This window comes from Dipodomys merriami, unplaced genomic scaffold (genome assembly GCF_024711535.1).
Source record: "Dipodomys merriami isolate MVZ:Mamm:240054 unplaced genomic scaffold, mDipMer1.0.p SCAF_12, whole genome shotgun sequence".
Taxonomy (NCBI): Eukaryota; Metazoa; Chordata; class Mammalia; order Rodentia; family Heteromyidae; genus Dipodomys; species Dipodomys merriami.
Window position 1 is genome coordinate 41929879 of NW_027202493.1, and position 17748 is coordinate 41947626.

At 49.8% G+C, this 17748-nt stretch overlaps 1 protein-coding gene across 7 annotated transcripts; it reads right to left on the bottom strand.

Annotated features, from left to right (window-relative positions):
* Positions 1-476: 476 nt before the first annotated feature.
* Positions 477-17441, bottom strand: Stmn4 (stathmin 4). Of its 7 annotated transcripts, XM_070016713.1 has the most exons (8): positions 17341-17441; positions 6585-6676; positions 5651-5746; positions 5015-5095; positions 4396-4604; positions 3610-3801; positions 2941-2994; positions 979-1065 (listed from the first exon to the last, which is right to left on the bottom strand). In XM_070016713.1, exons 2-7 carry the CDS (start codon positions 6595-6597, stop codon positions 2974-2976), a joined length of 612 nt encoding a protein of 203 aa, XP_069872814.1. In that variant the 5' UTR covers positions 6598-6676; positions 17341-17441; the 3' UTR covers positions 979-1065; positions 2941-2973. The 7 variants fall into 7 exon arrangements, with proteins under 7 accessions (XP_069872813.1, XP_069872812.1, XP_069872816.1 ...); XM_070016712.1 differs by lacking the exon at positions 2941-2994 and having other exon boundaries at positions 477-1065; positions 4396-4601; XM_070016711.1 differs by lacking the exon at positions 2941-2994 and having other exon boundaries at positions 477-1065.
* Positions 17442-17748: the final 307 nt, after the last annotated feature.

Here is a 17748-nt window from a genome sequence, read left to right on the forward strand (position 1 = left end):
TGGTAGAGCACTAGCCTTGAACAAAAAAGCTCAAGAACGGTGCCCAGGCCCTGAGTTCAAGCCCCATGACTGACAAGAATAAATACGTAAATATAACTAAAAACAAATAAATAAATTACCAGAGTAAGGTATTTTGTGACAGCATCCGAAATTGACTGGGACAGCTTCCTTCTTACAGTGAATCCTGGGGATTCCATTAGGGTGTCGGCCCTTAGACTGAAAAGCTGGGTTTCTTCATCAATTCAGCTCAACAAAGGCAGCATACAGAAGGGGTTTAAAAGATGAGTACGGGGTCAACCGTGCAGTTACCACGGGGGCTGGCATGGCTGAGCCCCCCTCACCCGGTGCCTCAGATAGCGGGATTGCAAAGTCAATGGGCACCTGCTATAGGAGAGGCAAGAGCCAAGTTCCTAGAACATTCTACCGATCACCCAAAGAACAAATCCAGGAAAGAAATAAAGAGCGGAAGACATGGAGCAAATGTTTCATTGGTCATGATGATCAAAAGATGATAGTTCACACACATACACGGAGACCTCACCCCACCTGCTGCAGGCAGGCCCCAGGGTTTTGTAGCCCGTAGCCGGGCCCAGGCTACGGGCCTCCTCCAGGACCCTGCCCTTCACTCTGCACGTGTGCTCTGGTTCTCTTCCTCCCTCCACCTGGAAAATGCAGGCTGGACGTCCAGGCAGGGCCGAGGCCACTGGCTGCAACTGCGGTGGTTGTGGTTCGAGTTGCAAAGTTCCAGATCTTCTCTCCACCTCCCTCTCCCCAACGCTCTCCTGTCCCCTCTCCCACCCAGTCATTGTTCCCCAGAAACAAATAGGATGGCTTCACTGGTCAATTCTTTACATGTACAAACACCAAAAGCAGAGGAAACGCCCCTTGGCCACCCCCCTCCCCCCCAAACCCCAGTGCTGGGCGAGCAGCCTGCAGGGAGGCTGCTCGGAACCGGAGCTGCGGGAGCTGTCCGGCTGTGCGGGAGACGTCTTCGGCCTCTGGGCTTTACCTGGAGGCCTCTTCCTTCAGCTCCTTGTTCTTCCGCACCTCCTCCGCGTGCTTGTCCTGAGAAGGAAGGGGGAGACAAAGGCAGGTCACTGGAGGCTGCCCGGGGACCGAGGGAGGCCGAGGGACAAGGAGAGGGTGGCCACGGCAGGAAGAGCAGAGCTGTTGGCGACCTGAGAGCGGCAGAAGGTGGCAGGTGAGACAGTGCACAGGTAAGGGACCTGCCCGAGGGGCACAGAGCACCCACAGATCTGTGAGTCTCAACCTCCTGGAGGGGACCCCAGGGCCCCAGCCTCTTTCTCCCTCTTTGGGCCAGGCTGGCGCTGGGGCTGGCCATGCGCTTTGACTCCCGGGACCCACTTGCTGGAAGATCCGCCCTGCTGCCCTCCTATGCTCACGTCCCCACCGCCAGCACCCCCACTGCATGGCCTTGATGCTCCCCTTTTATCTCCAGTTCATCTCCTTCGGGAAGGCTGCCCTAACCCCTGACTCTCAAAGTGCACACTGACAGAACAGACTTTGGAAAAAAGTTGCCCGACTTCCAAAGAGTAGACTTTCCCTGCACCCACTGAAAGAGAACCTTCATTGTTTCACACGGGCTGGGCAACTTCCCCGCCTAGCCCTGGCTTCTTCAGAGAGGGGCTTTGGATGGGCCCCTCTGGCATTTCACCCATCTTTCAAGCTGGGCCAGGGTGTGTCACACACTGCCCACTGGTTGGTATCAGGAAGGCCATGTCTGATCTTTGTGCTTTCCAGTTCCTACAACCATCCCCGGCATCTGACACCTCCTCAGCCAACAATCCTGTCACCACATTTGGGTCTCCACCTAGAATACAACCAAGGAGGCAGACCTGGCTCCCAGAATACACCTGAACCTAAAACTCTATTCCTCCAGAGGCTCTAGAACTTTCCATGGGGCTGGAAGTCGGGTGGGGTGTGCCTAGAGCAGTGGCTGCCGGGCTCAGCTGTCACATGACTTGGGGAGCCCAGTTGACCCTCAGGTACCGGCCCGCAACAGCCAGGCAGTAGGTGTAGGGTAGGGTCCAGGAGTCTGCATTTTAAACTTTCTACCAGGTACGGGTGGTCAGGGAGCCACACAAGGACTGGCACTGCTAAGATGCCACTGTCCCAGGACATAGGAACGGGGGCAGGGTGGGGGGACAAACCACATAGCTTTCACCCATGGCTTCCTCCTGGGGAGAAATCAAGATGGCAGGGAAAGGAACCCACACCAAGGCCTGATCTGACAGCTCGGGTCTCAGCCTCCCGCACCTCTACAGATGTTCCTCCAGGTGTGACCTTTGCAACTTCTCTACCTCAGACTTTGCCTGTGGGTTCAGGTGAGCCCTAGGGCTCTGCCTGCCCTTCCCCCCCGTCCTTGACCGCCAAAGACCCCCAGACTGACAGAAGGCTAACGGGACCACGGTGAGCACTTCCTGGGACAGGCGGAGGAAGGTGCTGGTCCCAGTCCTCCTTCATGGCCACTGTGTGACGGTAGGCATGTCATCTGACTTCAGACATGGCTTCCTCAACTGCAACCTTGCTTCTGTCAGGGACTCGTGAGGCCCGCAGCATGGACAGCAAAACGGGTTTGGTAGAATCTTGCAAATGCCGTCCACGGTCTAGCCTCAATCGTTTGTTCTGGGTTTGATCTCTGAGCCCATCAGATTGGTTTATCTCCCAGAGTTTGCCTTCCGTCATTCCTCATTCATGGAGGAAACTGGAAGTCAGACCCGGACTGTGTCCCTCCCAAGTGCCCCTTGCAGGAGACCCAGCTGCCTCTTGTTGATGAGGCGAGGGTCATGCTGGCCAGCGGAGGGCCCGTGCCCAGGCATGGTGCACCTCCCTGGTGAAGAAACCAGAGCTCGCTAGTGGTTGCTGCCAAGGGACCTGAGATTCTAAGTGGATGGGCAGGAGGGGAACCACGCTGCTCACCATGGGACGAGGCCACCGATCGGGTCCCGGGAGTCACCGCGCAGCAGGCGGTTCCTGGAAATAAAACACAGAGCTGGAGCTTCCCAGGAGCCGCAGGAGAGACTGGGGAGGCCTTGAGACTTGGGAGCCGAGGCCAGCAGATCCTCCACATTCTGCTAACATGGAGGCCGGGGGAGCACCAAGGGATTTGCTGACAGAAGCCAGCCCGTAGAAAGCCCTACCCCTTGCTCAGTCTGTGTCGAGAGCGCCATGTTTCCTGCTCCATAAGCAGCTCAGCTTCTCATGCCCCTCCGGCTTAGAGCCAAGGATCTAAATCAGCATCTTTCATTAAATCCAGTCAGTCCATTCTAGGATGAAGCCAGGAATGTGTCTGTGCTGTGTGTCTAGCTCTACTCCCTGGCATTGTCCAGGCTTTCTCTAGAAAAGGACAATGAGGAATTGCAGGTGTGTATCTATGCTGAAAATTCCCCCAAGGAAATCCAGGCTTGGTTTGTTTTTCTTGCCTATGACTTCCCAAATTGTCCCCTTGGAACTCTAAGGCTTCTTCTTGCCCGACAGAAACAAATCCCATTCCTGCACAAGTCTGATTCCTCCTGAAGTGAAATGGAGGTCCATGTACACGTGCCAAGGAAGGAAGACAGGTCCCATCCCCGGTCCAGGATCACTTACCTTCTCTTGCAGCCGTTCCAGCATGGCGGCCAGGTGGGCCTCCCGATTCTCTTTATTGGATTCCATCTTCTGGGCCAGTTTTTCCTTAGCCATCTTGATGAAGTTGTTGTTTTCTTCGATGGCTTTTTGGATCACTTCTCGCTCGTGTTCTCGTTTCTCTGCTAGGTGCTTCAGGAGCTCAGCTTCCTGGTACTGCATAGCACAAAGATGCAAAAGGGCCCCTCATTCAGGGCAAGCCCATTGAGGTCTCCGCAGCCACCTCCTCACGGAGAACACAAGAACCTACAAGGACACTTCCCGGACCCTGCCACTACCGGCAAGCTTGCCGCATTCCTTGCAGCCCTTTTGTAAGTATCTCCAGAGCGGTTCTCCTCATTGCTATCATTCATTCATTTCGTTCACTCACAAACACTCACTGAGCATATACCAAACACTATTCTAGCCACCTGGGAAGGTTCAAGCAAAAAGTCTAGTCGCGATGTCTTTTTCTATAAATAACAAATGCATACTGACATGTGGTGCCAGCTCACCCTTTCCCAGCGAAGGAAACCTTTCCTTAAGTCCTAAGTGGGTTTCAAGATCTTAACGCTGGTCACCATGCCTATCAGGTCACCTCTAGAAGCACGTGGCTCCTTGTGTCCTGCCAGCCAGTTAACTCTCAGGGGACAGGGCCTTGTACTTTTTCTTTATTTGCAATGGTGAAGCAGGCTCTGCCCAGCATGTGGCAGGCAGATGGATGGTGACCTGACACAGGCGTGCAGGGAAGAGTGAAAGGACACCACTGACCTTCCTTCGCTCCTCAGCTGCTTCTAGTTTCTTCTGGATCTCTTCCAGGGAGGGGTCTCGCCGCCGGGGTAGGGAGGCATTGAACTCGGGCACCCCATCGAAGGAAGGTGGTTTCAGGATGACTTCGAAGGACTGGCCTGAGGTACACTTGTTCAGCTCGATGACCTCCATGTCAGAAATGACGCACCAGTTCAGGTCCACTGTGTCTGCTGGGGAGGACGGGGGGGCTGCTCACCCGCTAGGATCCCTGAGACCCCACAAGCATGCACATATGCACACACAGACACAGGACAGCGGGGTCCCTATGGCACAGCCACAGCCAGGAGACTGGCTCTGTCCTTAACCCTGGTCTCTAAGATCTGTGAGTTCTGATTGGGCTCAAGGAATAGCCACAGTGAGATTTGAGGTGCCCCCAGAAGCACCCCCAGATACGCGATTTCCTCAGCTGCTTTTGCTCTGCCTCTGCCATCAGCCTCCTCCAAGGTTTGAGCTCTTGCTCAGTGATCCTTGCTGCCAACAGGCAGTGGGGACTCTACCCATCGCCCACCCCTGCTCCCTCCTCATCCCGCTGGCCCTCTGGCGGTTTGGTCTATGCACCCTGCCCCTGACTCCCTCCTACCCTGTTCTCTTCTTTCTCTCCAGTCAGCACTGTCTTTCCGCTGGCTTTGACCTTTCCTCCTACACTGTCTCCCACACCAGCCTAAACAGAGAAAACAACCTCAGGTCATCCACACCTCCCTCTCTCATTGTCAGATCAAACCCAGCCCTTCCTTTGAACCAGGAAATCGGGAGGTGACCTGCTTCCTAGCTCCCCCCCCCCCAACCCCCATGAGGACTTGCTCCATCCCATAGACGCAAGGCTGTCATGGCCCTGGCAGGAAGTCCTCACCCACCACCAGACTCTCAGAGCATCTCTGCCCTTCCCTAGGAGACCGGCCAGCCTCCTCTCTCTTTGCCTATGCTCCCTGAGGGCAGATTTGTGTTCTGTTTCTTCTTGTGCCTTCCATGGCATGGATTTGTTCTAGGAATGAAGAAAGCCCACACAAGAGCAAGTGCTCTGGGGGTGAGGGGCACTCGTGTACACCCCAGTTGCTGCCTAGTGCCCCAGGCCACATTCTGCAGCCCTGACCCCCTCAGGCTCTGGAAAAACTTGCCATGGCCAGCGGTTTCATGAAATGGGTCGGGCTGCTACACCCACATACACAGGACATGAGAACCTCCAGCCTCTTCCCCTCCCAACGAAGCCCTCACTGACCTTCGTATTTATAGGATGACTTGTTCAGGGGGTCTGCCAGGAAGCAGGAACAGAACAAGGACACCAGCGGGAGCTCCTTCATCTTCTCTTTGTAGGCTGCAAAACAGAGGCAGGTGAAGACAGGAGTCAGCCCGAGTTCTGGTTCCACAGAGGCGCCAACACACCCAGAGCCAGTGCTCATGCCAGTGATGCTCACCCACATCCATCCCTGTGGAAAGCCAAGCCTGGCAGAGCCACCGCAAGACCCCATCTTTCCCCCCTGCTAGCACCGAATGAATGCAAAGGGGCCTTGCATACAGACCCCAGGCCCTACTGCCCCCACGACCTTGCTGTCTGCCACCCCCCCCCAATCCAGGATGTCAGCTCTTTGGCTCTAGGATGCCTTGTGCTGAATGTTCTTGGTAGGGCTGCTGAGGGTCACAGAGCTGCCTGGCAGGCATGGGGCAAACCTTACCACCACCCCTCTGCTTTGTACCCTCACTGGGAATGAGTGAGGCTGTGAACCTTCCTAGACCTTCCCAGCACAGGGTCAAAGCCAGGTGTCCAGTGCCCATGACAGCAGGAGTGTGTCCCCTAAACTGTTGAGTCTCTCTGGGTCTTCAGATCACAGGTCAGAGCTGGCCTATCAGGGTGGTTCCTCATTTGATAGACAGACACAGATAGATAGATAGATAGATAGATAGATAGATAGATAGATAGATAGATAGATACATAGATAGATACATAGATACATAGATACATAGATACATAGATACATAGATACATAGATATGGGAGCAAAAGGAAGAAAAGCTCAGCTATGATCCTACCCACCACCCAGCAATGACCTGTCTGTACCCCTTCTTGGGCACACTTCCTGTGTGTCCTTTGTCTCTGCATGTCCATCCGTGCACCGTACTTGGGAAATAGCATGACCATGTGGCAGATGTACCTACCTGCGAGGGTCATGTTTGCTGAGATCTGGTGTCTGAATCTGACTGAAGATCACAAGAGATGTCTACTGCTAGCTCACGGCACTGGGCCAAGTCTAAGAGAAAGAGAATGATTTTACCACTGACAGGTTATTCTCTTCAGGCGGGTTTTCATGCAACTTGCAGTGGAACTCTCAGGGACACTGTGCCTGCTCTGGGCTCCAGGCTCTCTCCCCTACAGCTCCCATTTCCTTGAGATACCCACCACCTTCCACACCAGCCCCACCAAGCTCAACACTAGTGTTTATTTCATCTGGGCTTTCCTGCCTTCAAAGCCTGGGACAGTGCAATGGCCCCGATCAAGCTTAGAGTGAGGGTAAGAGGCAAGCCCTTTCAGGACTCTCCTGCAGATGTTTGCAATTAACCTGATACACCGCAGACCTCCCTTCAGCAAGTCTGGCATGGGATGAGGGGGAGTTGAACAAGGGGAAAGCACTCTGGTAGGCCAGGTCCCCACTGGCTGGAGGATGCTAGGGAGAGAGGTTCCAGCTCTGGCGTGTTGGTGGAGTCCCCTGCAGACTCATCTCTGGCTGCCACAAGTCATTTCACACGGCCCAGCTTTGCTTCCCCCATCTTAATTAAGCCCAACATCAGGACACAGGAAATACTTAATTCATGTGAGCTTCCTTCTCCCTGCCCTTTGCATTAGGATGGTGCTCACCAGCCCTGGAGTAAGGGTGATTGCATTTGCAGACAAGGGGATTGAGGCTTCCAGGGTATTTGTGACCAGAGAGTAAGAAAGCAAGGATATGAACCAAGTGGCCCCTGAATGACTCTATTCTCCTTGTTTTCCTGGTCATGCTCTGAGCCCCAACCCAGATCCTCCCGTGGGAGTACAATGGGCCTTGTCTCCATGGTGTCAGGCTGGTCCTGATGGTACCAGCAAGTCCCCGCCAAGGGAGGCAGGCAGGGGCCTGGACACCAAGTCCCCTTCATGAGACTATACTTGGATCAGGAGGATTGAAAGGCCAGTGGGTGGAGGGAGGAAGCCCATGCCAGGACAGGAGAAGCTCTGGGTGGGATGAGAAGGGGAACCCCAGATAGGTGACAGAGCCAAGTTTAGGAATGCAGAGACGGTTAGAACATCAGAAAAGGAAGACAAGGGCAGAAAGCAGGAGGCATGGCTAAGGTGGTAGGGTATGCATGATCCAGGAATGCCCCCATTTTCTGTCCAATGAGGCTCTCGGTGGCATTGCTGGGTCCTTCAGTACAGCAGGTGGGATAACATGCACTCACATTCTAACCCTTACAACTTACGGATGTGAACGTGGCTTTATTTGGGGAAAGGATCTTTGCAAGTTTAATTAAGGACCTCAAATTGAGCTCCTCCCTGATTATCCAAAAGGGACTTAAATTGCATGACAAGTCTTTCTTAGTGACACACACACAGGAAAAAGGAGACAGGCATGTGGGAGATGTAGTCAGAGAATGGAGTGCCTGAGGATGCTGGAAATGGGAAGAGGCAGGGAAGGATCCCCCCGCCTCAAGGGTTTAAACAAATATGGCCCATTGACACCTTGATTTTTTGGACTTGTGGCCACCTGCTTTGTGACAAAGTATTTGGCAGAAAAACAATGCACTCCATAAGTGATAAAAATCCAGGATCCAAACTCATGGCATTTCCACACATATCCCCCAACACCATGATCTGAGTTTTCTTCAAGGTAATTTGTATAACAAGGCCGTATGCACAGGGGACCCCTAAAATGTCTTACAGAACCAGTCAGGCATTTCTATTGTACTCACCACCAATGGAACAGAGAAATGGCACAGGAGATACATGGTAGAGAGCAGCAAAGCATTCTGGGCCCTTAAGCCATTGTGGGTGGAGCTATGCCTGGGAACCTGACTCTACTCCTAATTCACTACAGTCCCAGCATTTGGTGGGAGCAAGCACATGGCCTCTGCTGTGACTCTGAGTTACCTTGTGGAAGCTGGTAAGTGGAGACCATGATCCTGTTGTCATGCCACAGCAACACGCAACCTGCAACTGAGTGGAGACCATTGGGCCCAGCCTGGTCCAACATCTAAGAGTCTGTAACCACACTTTCTCACTGACAGATTGAACTAGCATAATTGATAAAGTAACATCATGAGCGATAACTCCACCAAGCACAGAGCCAATGGAGAAAAGCAAGCTCAGATTGGAAGCAGTCATGGTTCATGGTAAATATGTAAAGCCAAGGCTGCTAACCGAAGATACAGCCCATGGCAGGATGCGGAGAAGGAAAAAGATGGCTAAAGCAAAGAAATTGAGCACCCGTTTTTCTAGAACAACACCATGTCAGAGAAGAAAACAGGCAATCATAAGCAAGCCATTGGCTCTCCATGAGGAAAAGTCTCTTTCCTGGGAAATGGATTGGGCTTGTGGATGACCACTAGACAGCAAGCCACAGGCGCCGACAGGCCAGGTGCCCTACGGCATCCTCCGCCCTCTGCTATCATGGATAGTTATTTTTTCCTGGATGCTAATATACTCCTCACTAGGGACCAGAGACCTTGAAATCATGCAGTGTGTTGTTAGCAGAGAAAGGGCCAGTACCTCTGACTCCAGGTTCCATTGGTGGTGCTTTTATTCTTATTCAGTACTCTTCTCCCTGCCCCTAGAAACAGCCTAGATAGGAGACAGCCCATGTGGGGGATCCCCAGAGAAGCATCCAGGGAAAAGATGGACACTCTACAGGGACCCCCTGACAGTCAGAATCAGGACTTGCTCCCAAGGCTTTTCTACCGTGCTGTTAGTGGCAGGGTAGAGAGAGGCCACACCACGCTCTTCATGGCCACGTAGCATGTGCTCGTCCCTGGTGGCCCAAGGCAGAGTGAGTGCGAGTTTCTTCGTTGCCTTGAGACATGCCTAGGTACCTCTCTCGAAATGTGTCAGATTTCGAGTGGACTATTTCTGAGAGATGAGCAGTGAATGCGTGTGCAGCGGCTTGAATAGAGTTGTCCCTGGCAAGCATTCTAGAAGACAAATATAGGAACTCTGGCACAGAATCAGGATGGGCACCTCATGGGTGTGGGAGGGATGAATTCTGAGCCAGATCCTCTCTTCACAGCTCTACAGCAAGGCAGCTCTTTGGGCTTTGCACTATCATCACTCTTCTTAAGAGTCCAGGTCAAACTTTGTGTTTACCTAAAATTAGCTACCTAAGAGGCTGACCTCAGTGTCACATTTCTCCACTTTGGGTGGGAGCCATGTAGCCTCAGAACAGAAGCCCTACTTATTCTGCGCCAATCAGAGACTCTCACAGGCAACTTATGTCTTATTTGAGTTTCAAATTAAAAGGAGATGAATTATTTGTTCATGTGTGTGGATCTTTGTTGTTGTTGTTGCTTGTGGTGCTTGAACTCAGGGCCTAGGCACTGTCCCCCTGAGCTCTTTTGTTCAAGGTTAGCACTCTACCACTTTGAGAGGCCCCACTACCAATTTTTGAGTAGTTACTCCAATTAAGAATCTCACAGAGCCTGGTGCCAGTGGCTCATGCCTGTAATCCTAGCTATTTAGGAGGCTGAGATCTGAGGATCACGGTTCAAAGCCAGCCTGGGAAGGAAAGTCCTAGACACTCTTATCGCCAATTAACTATCAGAAAACCAGAGGTGGTGCTGTGGCTCAAGTGGTAGAGTGCTCACCTTGAGCTCATAAGCTCAGGGACAGCGCCCAGGCCCTATGACCGACCCCCCCCCAAAAAAAAAGATTTTTCTGCCCCAGCTGGCTTCCAACTGTGATCCTCAGATCTCAGCCTCCTGAGTAGCTAAGATTCCAGGTGTCAGCCCCTGGTGCCTGACTGGATCAATCTCTTTATAATATGTGTTCACTTATTTATCAGTGGCACTAGGTTTGGACTCAGATCTTTGTGCTTGACAGGCAGGTATTGTACCACTTGAGCCATACCTCCAGCTCTTTTTGCTTTAGTTGTTTCTCAGATAGAATCCCATGTGTTTCTCCATGGCCGGCCTTGGACAATGATCCTTCTACCTAGGTCTCCTGAGTAGTGGGTAGCTCAAGTGTGTGTTGCCACCATTATTTTTTGAGACAGGGGTCTCATTAACTCTTTGTGCTGGCCTTGGACTTTGATTCTCCTCATCTCCACCTACCAGACTGCTGAGATTATAGGCATGAGTCAACATCACCAGGCCACACAATAGTTACTGAGTATTGAGTGCTATGCCAAGCTCTGTTAGGTCCTAGAATATGTGGGGTGAGCATGGCTCGAGGGGAATGGAGAGTTGTGCAGCCTTGGAAAGGCAAAGGCAAAAAGCCTTTGCTGGGGTCCACAGTGGGTCCTGTCTTTCAAGGAGAAGTGTGGGACTGAGCTGAGAGCACAAATCAAATAAAAGCTAATATATACACAAAGGGGGACTTGGCAGAAAGAGCACCATGTGGTGGATGTAGTTGAACACTAAGTTGAGTTGCCTATTCGATTTGAACCCAGGGGCTTCAAGCGGGAGATGGGGTAGGACCAAGGTCTGCCAGGCTTAGGAATGCAGCTCCAACTCTGCTTCTAGAAACAAGAACCCTGGAGGCCTAGATGTTGGAGACCACAAAGCTCTGATGGCTACACTGAGAGGAAAGACAGAGGGAAAGTCATGGCTGGGAAATTGACCACAAATAACCCACAGGGGTGGGACTTCCTGGACTATTTTTATTTCCAGTTCAATACACACAGATGCATTGCAATGTCAGAAGTTACATTTAAGGGAGGGAAACTTCCACTGAGTTTTGATTCTGGGAGAGTTGGGTGGGTGTCAGCTCCTGATGAGGTCCTGTGGCCAAAAGCACACAAGCATCAACACATGGTGCAAATCTTTAGGATCTCACGCCTCACAAAAGACTATTCTATGGCACATCCAGTTTATGCATATGCATCTTATACCTGAGACTTCAGTACAACATGTTAACATCATGTCAGGAAATACCTGTGTGACAGAGAAAGGAAATCTAACTGTCTAGGGCCTTCATGTGCTTGGCATTTTCTTCTAGTATATTTTTCCTCATGCCTCCTATATATTGTAATCACTTCAACCGCTTTAAATCCTTAAAAGTAGACATTTTTTATAACCATTTAACAGATGATCATTTTAGGTAACATAATTTGCCTAAAGTCATGCAAGTAGAAACGGATAAAGTCACAATTTCAGCCAATGTCTTTTTATACCAAAGCCCACGCTCCTGATAAAGCTCTGTGCTATTTCCTCATAGCTAGGGCCACCCCTGCACATAAGTGGGACAGATGACAACCAGTGACACGTGGCTGATGGGTAGCAAACATTTGCCTACCCCTGTTCTGCCTCCCCATCCATGACAGATTAAAATCCTCACCAGTAAGCTCTCTTTCAAGTCAAACATTGCTTCAGAAAGCCTCTGTTAAAACCCACATATCTGACCTGTCAATCATAAGAAATGGGTCATCACCATTTCAGGACAGAACAGGAAGCTCCAAAAGGTCAGGTTCTCTGCCTTTCCTAGACATGGAAGGGCCATAGCTGTCTAACCACTTCCATTCCTACCTCCTTTCAGGGGGGAGACAGAGGGTCCAAGAAGTTTGGCACCTTTCCTGAGGTGTCATGGGGCAGGATCATACTTCTGGCCCACATTTCAGCACAGTATAGCTCTAGTTTTCCTTGATCTTTCCTTCTTCTCTAGCATTTCTGAACTTTTATCTGTTAGCCTTAATATTTTAATGTTTTTAAAGTCAAAATTATTTATGTCTATATTTGCTACCATATTCAACACATTTAAAACTAAAAAAAAAGTTCCTTCTGCATGATAAGAAATTTGGCAACATTTTACTTCCACGCTCCAAACTTGGCTGTGTCTGAATGATCAAGATTTTCAGATCTAGATCACCATGATTGGTTTTCCTCACTATTTCATTTAACAAATAGCTACAGAGAACCTGCTCCTGTATATATTCTCTGTCCACATAGTAAGAGTTCTTTGATAAGCTTATGAAATGTACATCCTGGCCTTACAATAGTTCATGTTTGCATTCAGCTTTATACCTATGTTTATTATACTTAGAAAATAATGGATTCTATTGTTTTCTTTGTGACCAGGATTGATAACATGTCCGTGTGTGTGTGGGGGGGGGGGTGGGTGGGTGGGTGTGGGTGTGGGTGTGTGGGTGTGGGTGTGTGTGATCACACTCTCTCTTGGATTCTTCATTCAAGGCTGGTGTGCTCTGCCTTTTGAGCCACAGCTTCATTTCTAGCTTTTTAAAGGCTACTTGGAGATAAGAGCCTCATAGACTTTTCTACCTGGGCTGGCTCTGAACCCTGATCCTCAGATCTCAGTCTCCTGAGTAGCTAGGATTACACTGGCAGTTGGCTAACATGTCCTTTTTGTACTTGAGGGGTTTTTTTTTTAACCTGATTTTTTTTCCTGGCTAGCTAGAGTACTTATCAGAGTAATTTTTTCTCTAGGATGGGTGGTGTCTAGTGTTCTTCTCAAGTCCTTCTGTACCTGGTTTGGTAGCGTAGCTTTATGCCACATCTACTTTTCTGGGCAGAGACCACAGATGACTGCCCCCTGATCATCCCTTCCCGGCTGGGTCTTTCCTCCCAAAGAGGACATTCAGCACCCATCTCTGGACTCCCGTACTCATTTACATTTACATTCAACCACATTTCTCAGACTCTTGATTTGCCTGTGCCCTGTCATAACTCCAGAGGCCATTCCCAGGCTCATGCCTCTTTTGATCTATTCCATCCTTTCACCTCCCACTGCCCATGTGAAACAGGACTCTAAGGGAGAGGCCAAACAGCTCTAATTGATGGCAAAGACTAGTGAACTTTGGGCTTGATAGGTCAAAGGAGAGAGGGGACTGGAGATGTGGCTCAGTAGTAGATGTGTGTGTGTGGGGGGGGTGTATGTGGAAAATGTGTGTGGAACACTAGGTGCCATCCTTTGCATTACAAAACTAGCTAACTAACTAAATCAATAAACATACAAACACGCAAATCACAAAGTCGCCCCGTGAGTTCAGCTTAGTTTGTCCATCTGTAAGATAATAAGGACTGAACATTTGCCAGGGTAGGGAGCAGGGTGGAAGGGGCAGATGTGTGGGGTGTGGAGGGAGCTGCCTGGATCTGTATGTCTTCCTGATATTCTATGGGGACTAAAAAAAAAACAAAACACTTCAACATTTTTATAAACCAGCAAGTTATTGTTTCAGGTCTTTGTCCTCCCCAAAGAAAAACCCCAAACAAGCATTTCCAGACTGTACATTTCTAAATATAGCAGATGATAATTTAATAAGCAAACCAAGTAATATATAATGCTTAGTTATTTCTCAGACTAAAAAACCCCCACAAATTTAAGTCTCTAAGAGGCATTATAAAAATTGCATTTTTCATGCCCCTCCTCCCCCTCCCTATCCATGGCCTTCCTGAAAAGAAGATCATTTCTTTACACCTGTGGCTGTCACACGTCTCAGAATGTAGGCTTTCAGGTAGGCACAGACCCCCCTCTTCTTTCTCTCTCTTGTTTGTCTCCTTTTCTTTACCCACAACCTTCTTTCCTACATAACCATATTTGCCAATTATTGTCAGTCTGGTGTGCTTGATTTTGAGTACTAGAGATGAGATGTAGAGCTCTGCACATGCTAAACAGGTGCTCTACTACTCGGCTTACATCCCAAGACCTGTTGCTCTGCTTTAAAAATGATCAGTCAACCCACTTTCCTCCTCCAGGAAAAAATGTGGCTTAAATGAGCTAATCAAATGAAGGAAAGCATAAAGCTTTACTTGACTCTTAGATTTTTTTGAGCTGAAATGAAATCTAGACATTAACCTACTCATTCAAACAAAAGTATGAGACACCCCCACTACCCCTCCACCAGTAGCAGACACTCAGTACTCCCTCTACCCCACAGGAGATGCACTTGAGTGCTGTCCCATGGATGCCAGAACATAGCACTGATCCCTACACATGCTATATTTACCTCTAAACAGGCATGCGTAGGGTAGCAGTTAATCTGTAAGTTAGGCACAGTAAGAAATTAGCAGCAAGAATTAATTAATAATAAAATAGATTTTAATAATAAAATATTGTAACAATATTCTGGTGGATGGTACTTAAAACATGAATTACTTATTTCTACAACTTCCTACTTAATACTTTTGGACAAAGCTGACCTCATGTACGTGATAGAGGAAGGCAAAGCTGTGGATAAACAGGAGACTGCTGTATATCCATTCAACAGTCTATTGGGGGTGTCTTATGTTAGATTGAACTTCCCTACTTTTGATGAGTTCTTTCAAACACCTTCTCCCCAGATAAATAGTGCCAATTTAAAATAAAATTTGGATTTTACAATAACTTTGAGGTATTTATTTTATAGCCAGGCATGGGACACAGCCTACAACATAGACTTAACCATTCACAAAAGGACAACTACATAGCTGTCATGGTCAAATTCTTAGAAACAGGAAGTAGAATAGGAATTTGGAGAAAGGGAAGACAGAGGAGTTCCTTTTAAAGTTTTAATATTTCAACTTTGCAAGATGAAAATATCTCTAGCCATATGCCAGTAGCTCATGCCTATAATCCTAGGTACCCAGAAAGCTGAGGTATGGAGGACTGAGGTTCAGCTACAAGACTACATCTCCAAACAAAAAAACAGCAAAAACTGGGCTGGAGGCATGGTTCAAATGGTAGAGTATCAGGAGATTAATCAAGCTGAGCAAGCACAAAACCCTGAGCTCAGATCTCAGTATTACCACAACCAAAAAAAAAAAAAAGATCTGTTAACATTGCATGTACAAGTATATGTACTTAAAATAATGAAGATGGGGGCTGGGCGTGGCTCAAGTATAGAGCACCTGCCTAATAAGTATCAGGTCCTAAGTTAAAACCCAATACCAGTGCTACCAAAAACAAAATAAATAACTATGAAAGTAATTTTTACGCTAAAGGCATTTTACTACAATTAAAAATTAAAAGTCTTTTTAAAAGTTCATAGTGTAGTGAGAATTTTCCAGACACCTGCCATCATAGAGCTAGAAGAGGTCATTAGAAGTCAGTCATTTAGCTCAAAGATATTAAACTCTTTTCACTGGAATCTTACCAAGAAAATGATCCAACGGATATATTTTACATGTGGAACCACACATATGTGTGGTGCCTGATAAATACACCGATACATATATGAACATGCACATATGTCACTGCTGGAAGTCTGAGACTAAAAAGATACAGGAAATTATTTTCTCATAGTGAATGTGTTCTGATTTTTTTCTCCTCTGTCCTCTCTCATTTTATTTCAAAAAAGAGAGAGAGAAGAAAATGTTACAATCCACAAAATCAATTTCACAATTGAGTCTCAGCCTGCAGTTTGAAGAACATCATCTAGATCCATTTCCAAGGCAATGCAGACATGCCTCCTGGCTCCCAGCTTCTGCTTGGATGCGCTCCGAGATGAGACACTCCCCACAAGGTACTGTCCTCGCTTACTTACTGGGCAGCTGCTCCAGGTAGGGTGGGGTGGGGCTGGACAGTCCCAGAGGCCTGGGGCCGGCCGGCCAGAGCTCGGCAGCCTCAGAGTGTGCCAAAAGCCCAGCTTCTGACAGCGAGGTGGGGGCTGCTGGTGCTGGAGGAGCGGGCAGGGGGCTGGGAGTGGCTCTCTTGTGGAGAGCAGTGGATCGGACCCGCCCCCTCTGCCTGCTCTCCACTCCTGCACTGTGATTATTTCCATGCCTGATGGATGATCTCATTCCCCCTGGCACCCGCCTGAGGGAGAGCTCCCCCCCCCAAGAGGGGGCTCAGCCTCCGTGGAGACATTCCCTCACATACCCTCTCTACACTATCCCCCAATTCTACCCCATCCTCCCCCTAAGAACTCTAGCTGCCCTCTGCCCCCCAGCCATCCCACCTGGGGCTGTGACTGGGGGCGGGGTACCTGGGAGTCTCTTTGTGGGGGCTGAGGATGGACACGCCTGCCCCACCAGGTGTTGACCCCAGGCCCATCCACACCTGACTGTCTTCCCCAGAGAAATAAAACAAAGACAGCAGCGCCACGTGGGGACAGGGCTGCTGCTGGACACCATGGCCTTAGATCCCCAGACAAAAAGGACAATGCCCAATTCCTGCTGCGGGTGAAGGGCTGGGTGAGGAGGGGGCTGGCAGCCACCCACCGAGAACCAAGAGGTGGCAGGTGTTCCTTTCTGTAGCCAGCCGCCCAGCCAGGTAGCAGCAAGGTTGACCTCAGGGTGGGGCGGGGCCAGCAAGAGGGGATGAGCTCATTGTGTCCTCAGGACCAAGAGGAAAAAGTAAGACCGCACAGGAGGGAGAAAGGATGGGACAGGAAAGCAAGGCTGGGCATGGAGCAGAGGGCAGAGTCCAGGTTGAAAGGGATCTTCAGCTCCCAGCTAGCTCCAGGGGAAGAGGCTCTGAACACACCTTTCCCCCCTCAGCCACAAAATATGTTGTATTCAGAAACAAGCCACCATGGGTATCCAACACTTCCCCGTCCTCTCTCTCCAGAGCTCTGGGAGGGGAGTGACGCCCAGAGACCACCCTGCCCCTCAGCCAAGCACCATCCTTTTTGCCTCACCCTTCCCCAACCCCCCAGGATTTGACAAAGTTTAATTGACTGTGTGATACCAAAGGCAACACAAAAGACACCAGACCCCTCACGTCCTCCCTTCGTGGCTGCTCTTTTGTTTTGTTCTCTTGTTTGAAACACCCGTGATCCGTCATTTGCATCTCGTTTGTACTTACCTGCAGTCCAGTTGGATGCGGTCTGCTCTCTTCTCACTCCCTCAATTAGTGGTACCCTGGGCTTCTCTCAACATCAGCACCACTGCTCTGCTCTCACCATGACATCACCTCCAAGCTCCCTGATTGGCCAACTGTGGGTTGCTTGGCAATTGGACAGTCTCTGGAGCGGGGATTGCCTGAGTGAGTAACTCTTCGCAGGCCAGGGAATGGGAGATGATGTCAGACAAAGAGCCTGCTTTCTCTGCTGCCTGTGGCAATGGGGAAGCGGAGGGTGAGGGTGGCCAGGATGAAAAGAGGAGGGAGTGGTATGGGGATGGTGGGAGGGCGAGCACAGCTTGTGAGGAGGGGGACGATGAATGATTCTGAGAATCTTTAGCTTCTTCGGATCTGAGGGTGGGAGAATATGGA

Bases quoted from the DNA above. Each gene is read 5' to 3' on its own strand.
- Stmn4 (XM_070016711.1), bottom strand. The intron at 5,096-5,650 runs GTCAGTGAGGGC...TTCTCTGTTTAG, and splicing joins GTCATCCTATAAATACGAAG to GCTGGTGTGGGAGACAGTGT. The intron at 3,802-4,395 runs GTCAGTGGTGTC...TGTGCTATGCAG, and splicing joins CAGCTGAGGAGCGAAGGAAG to TACCAGGAAGCTGAGCTCCT.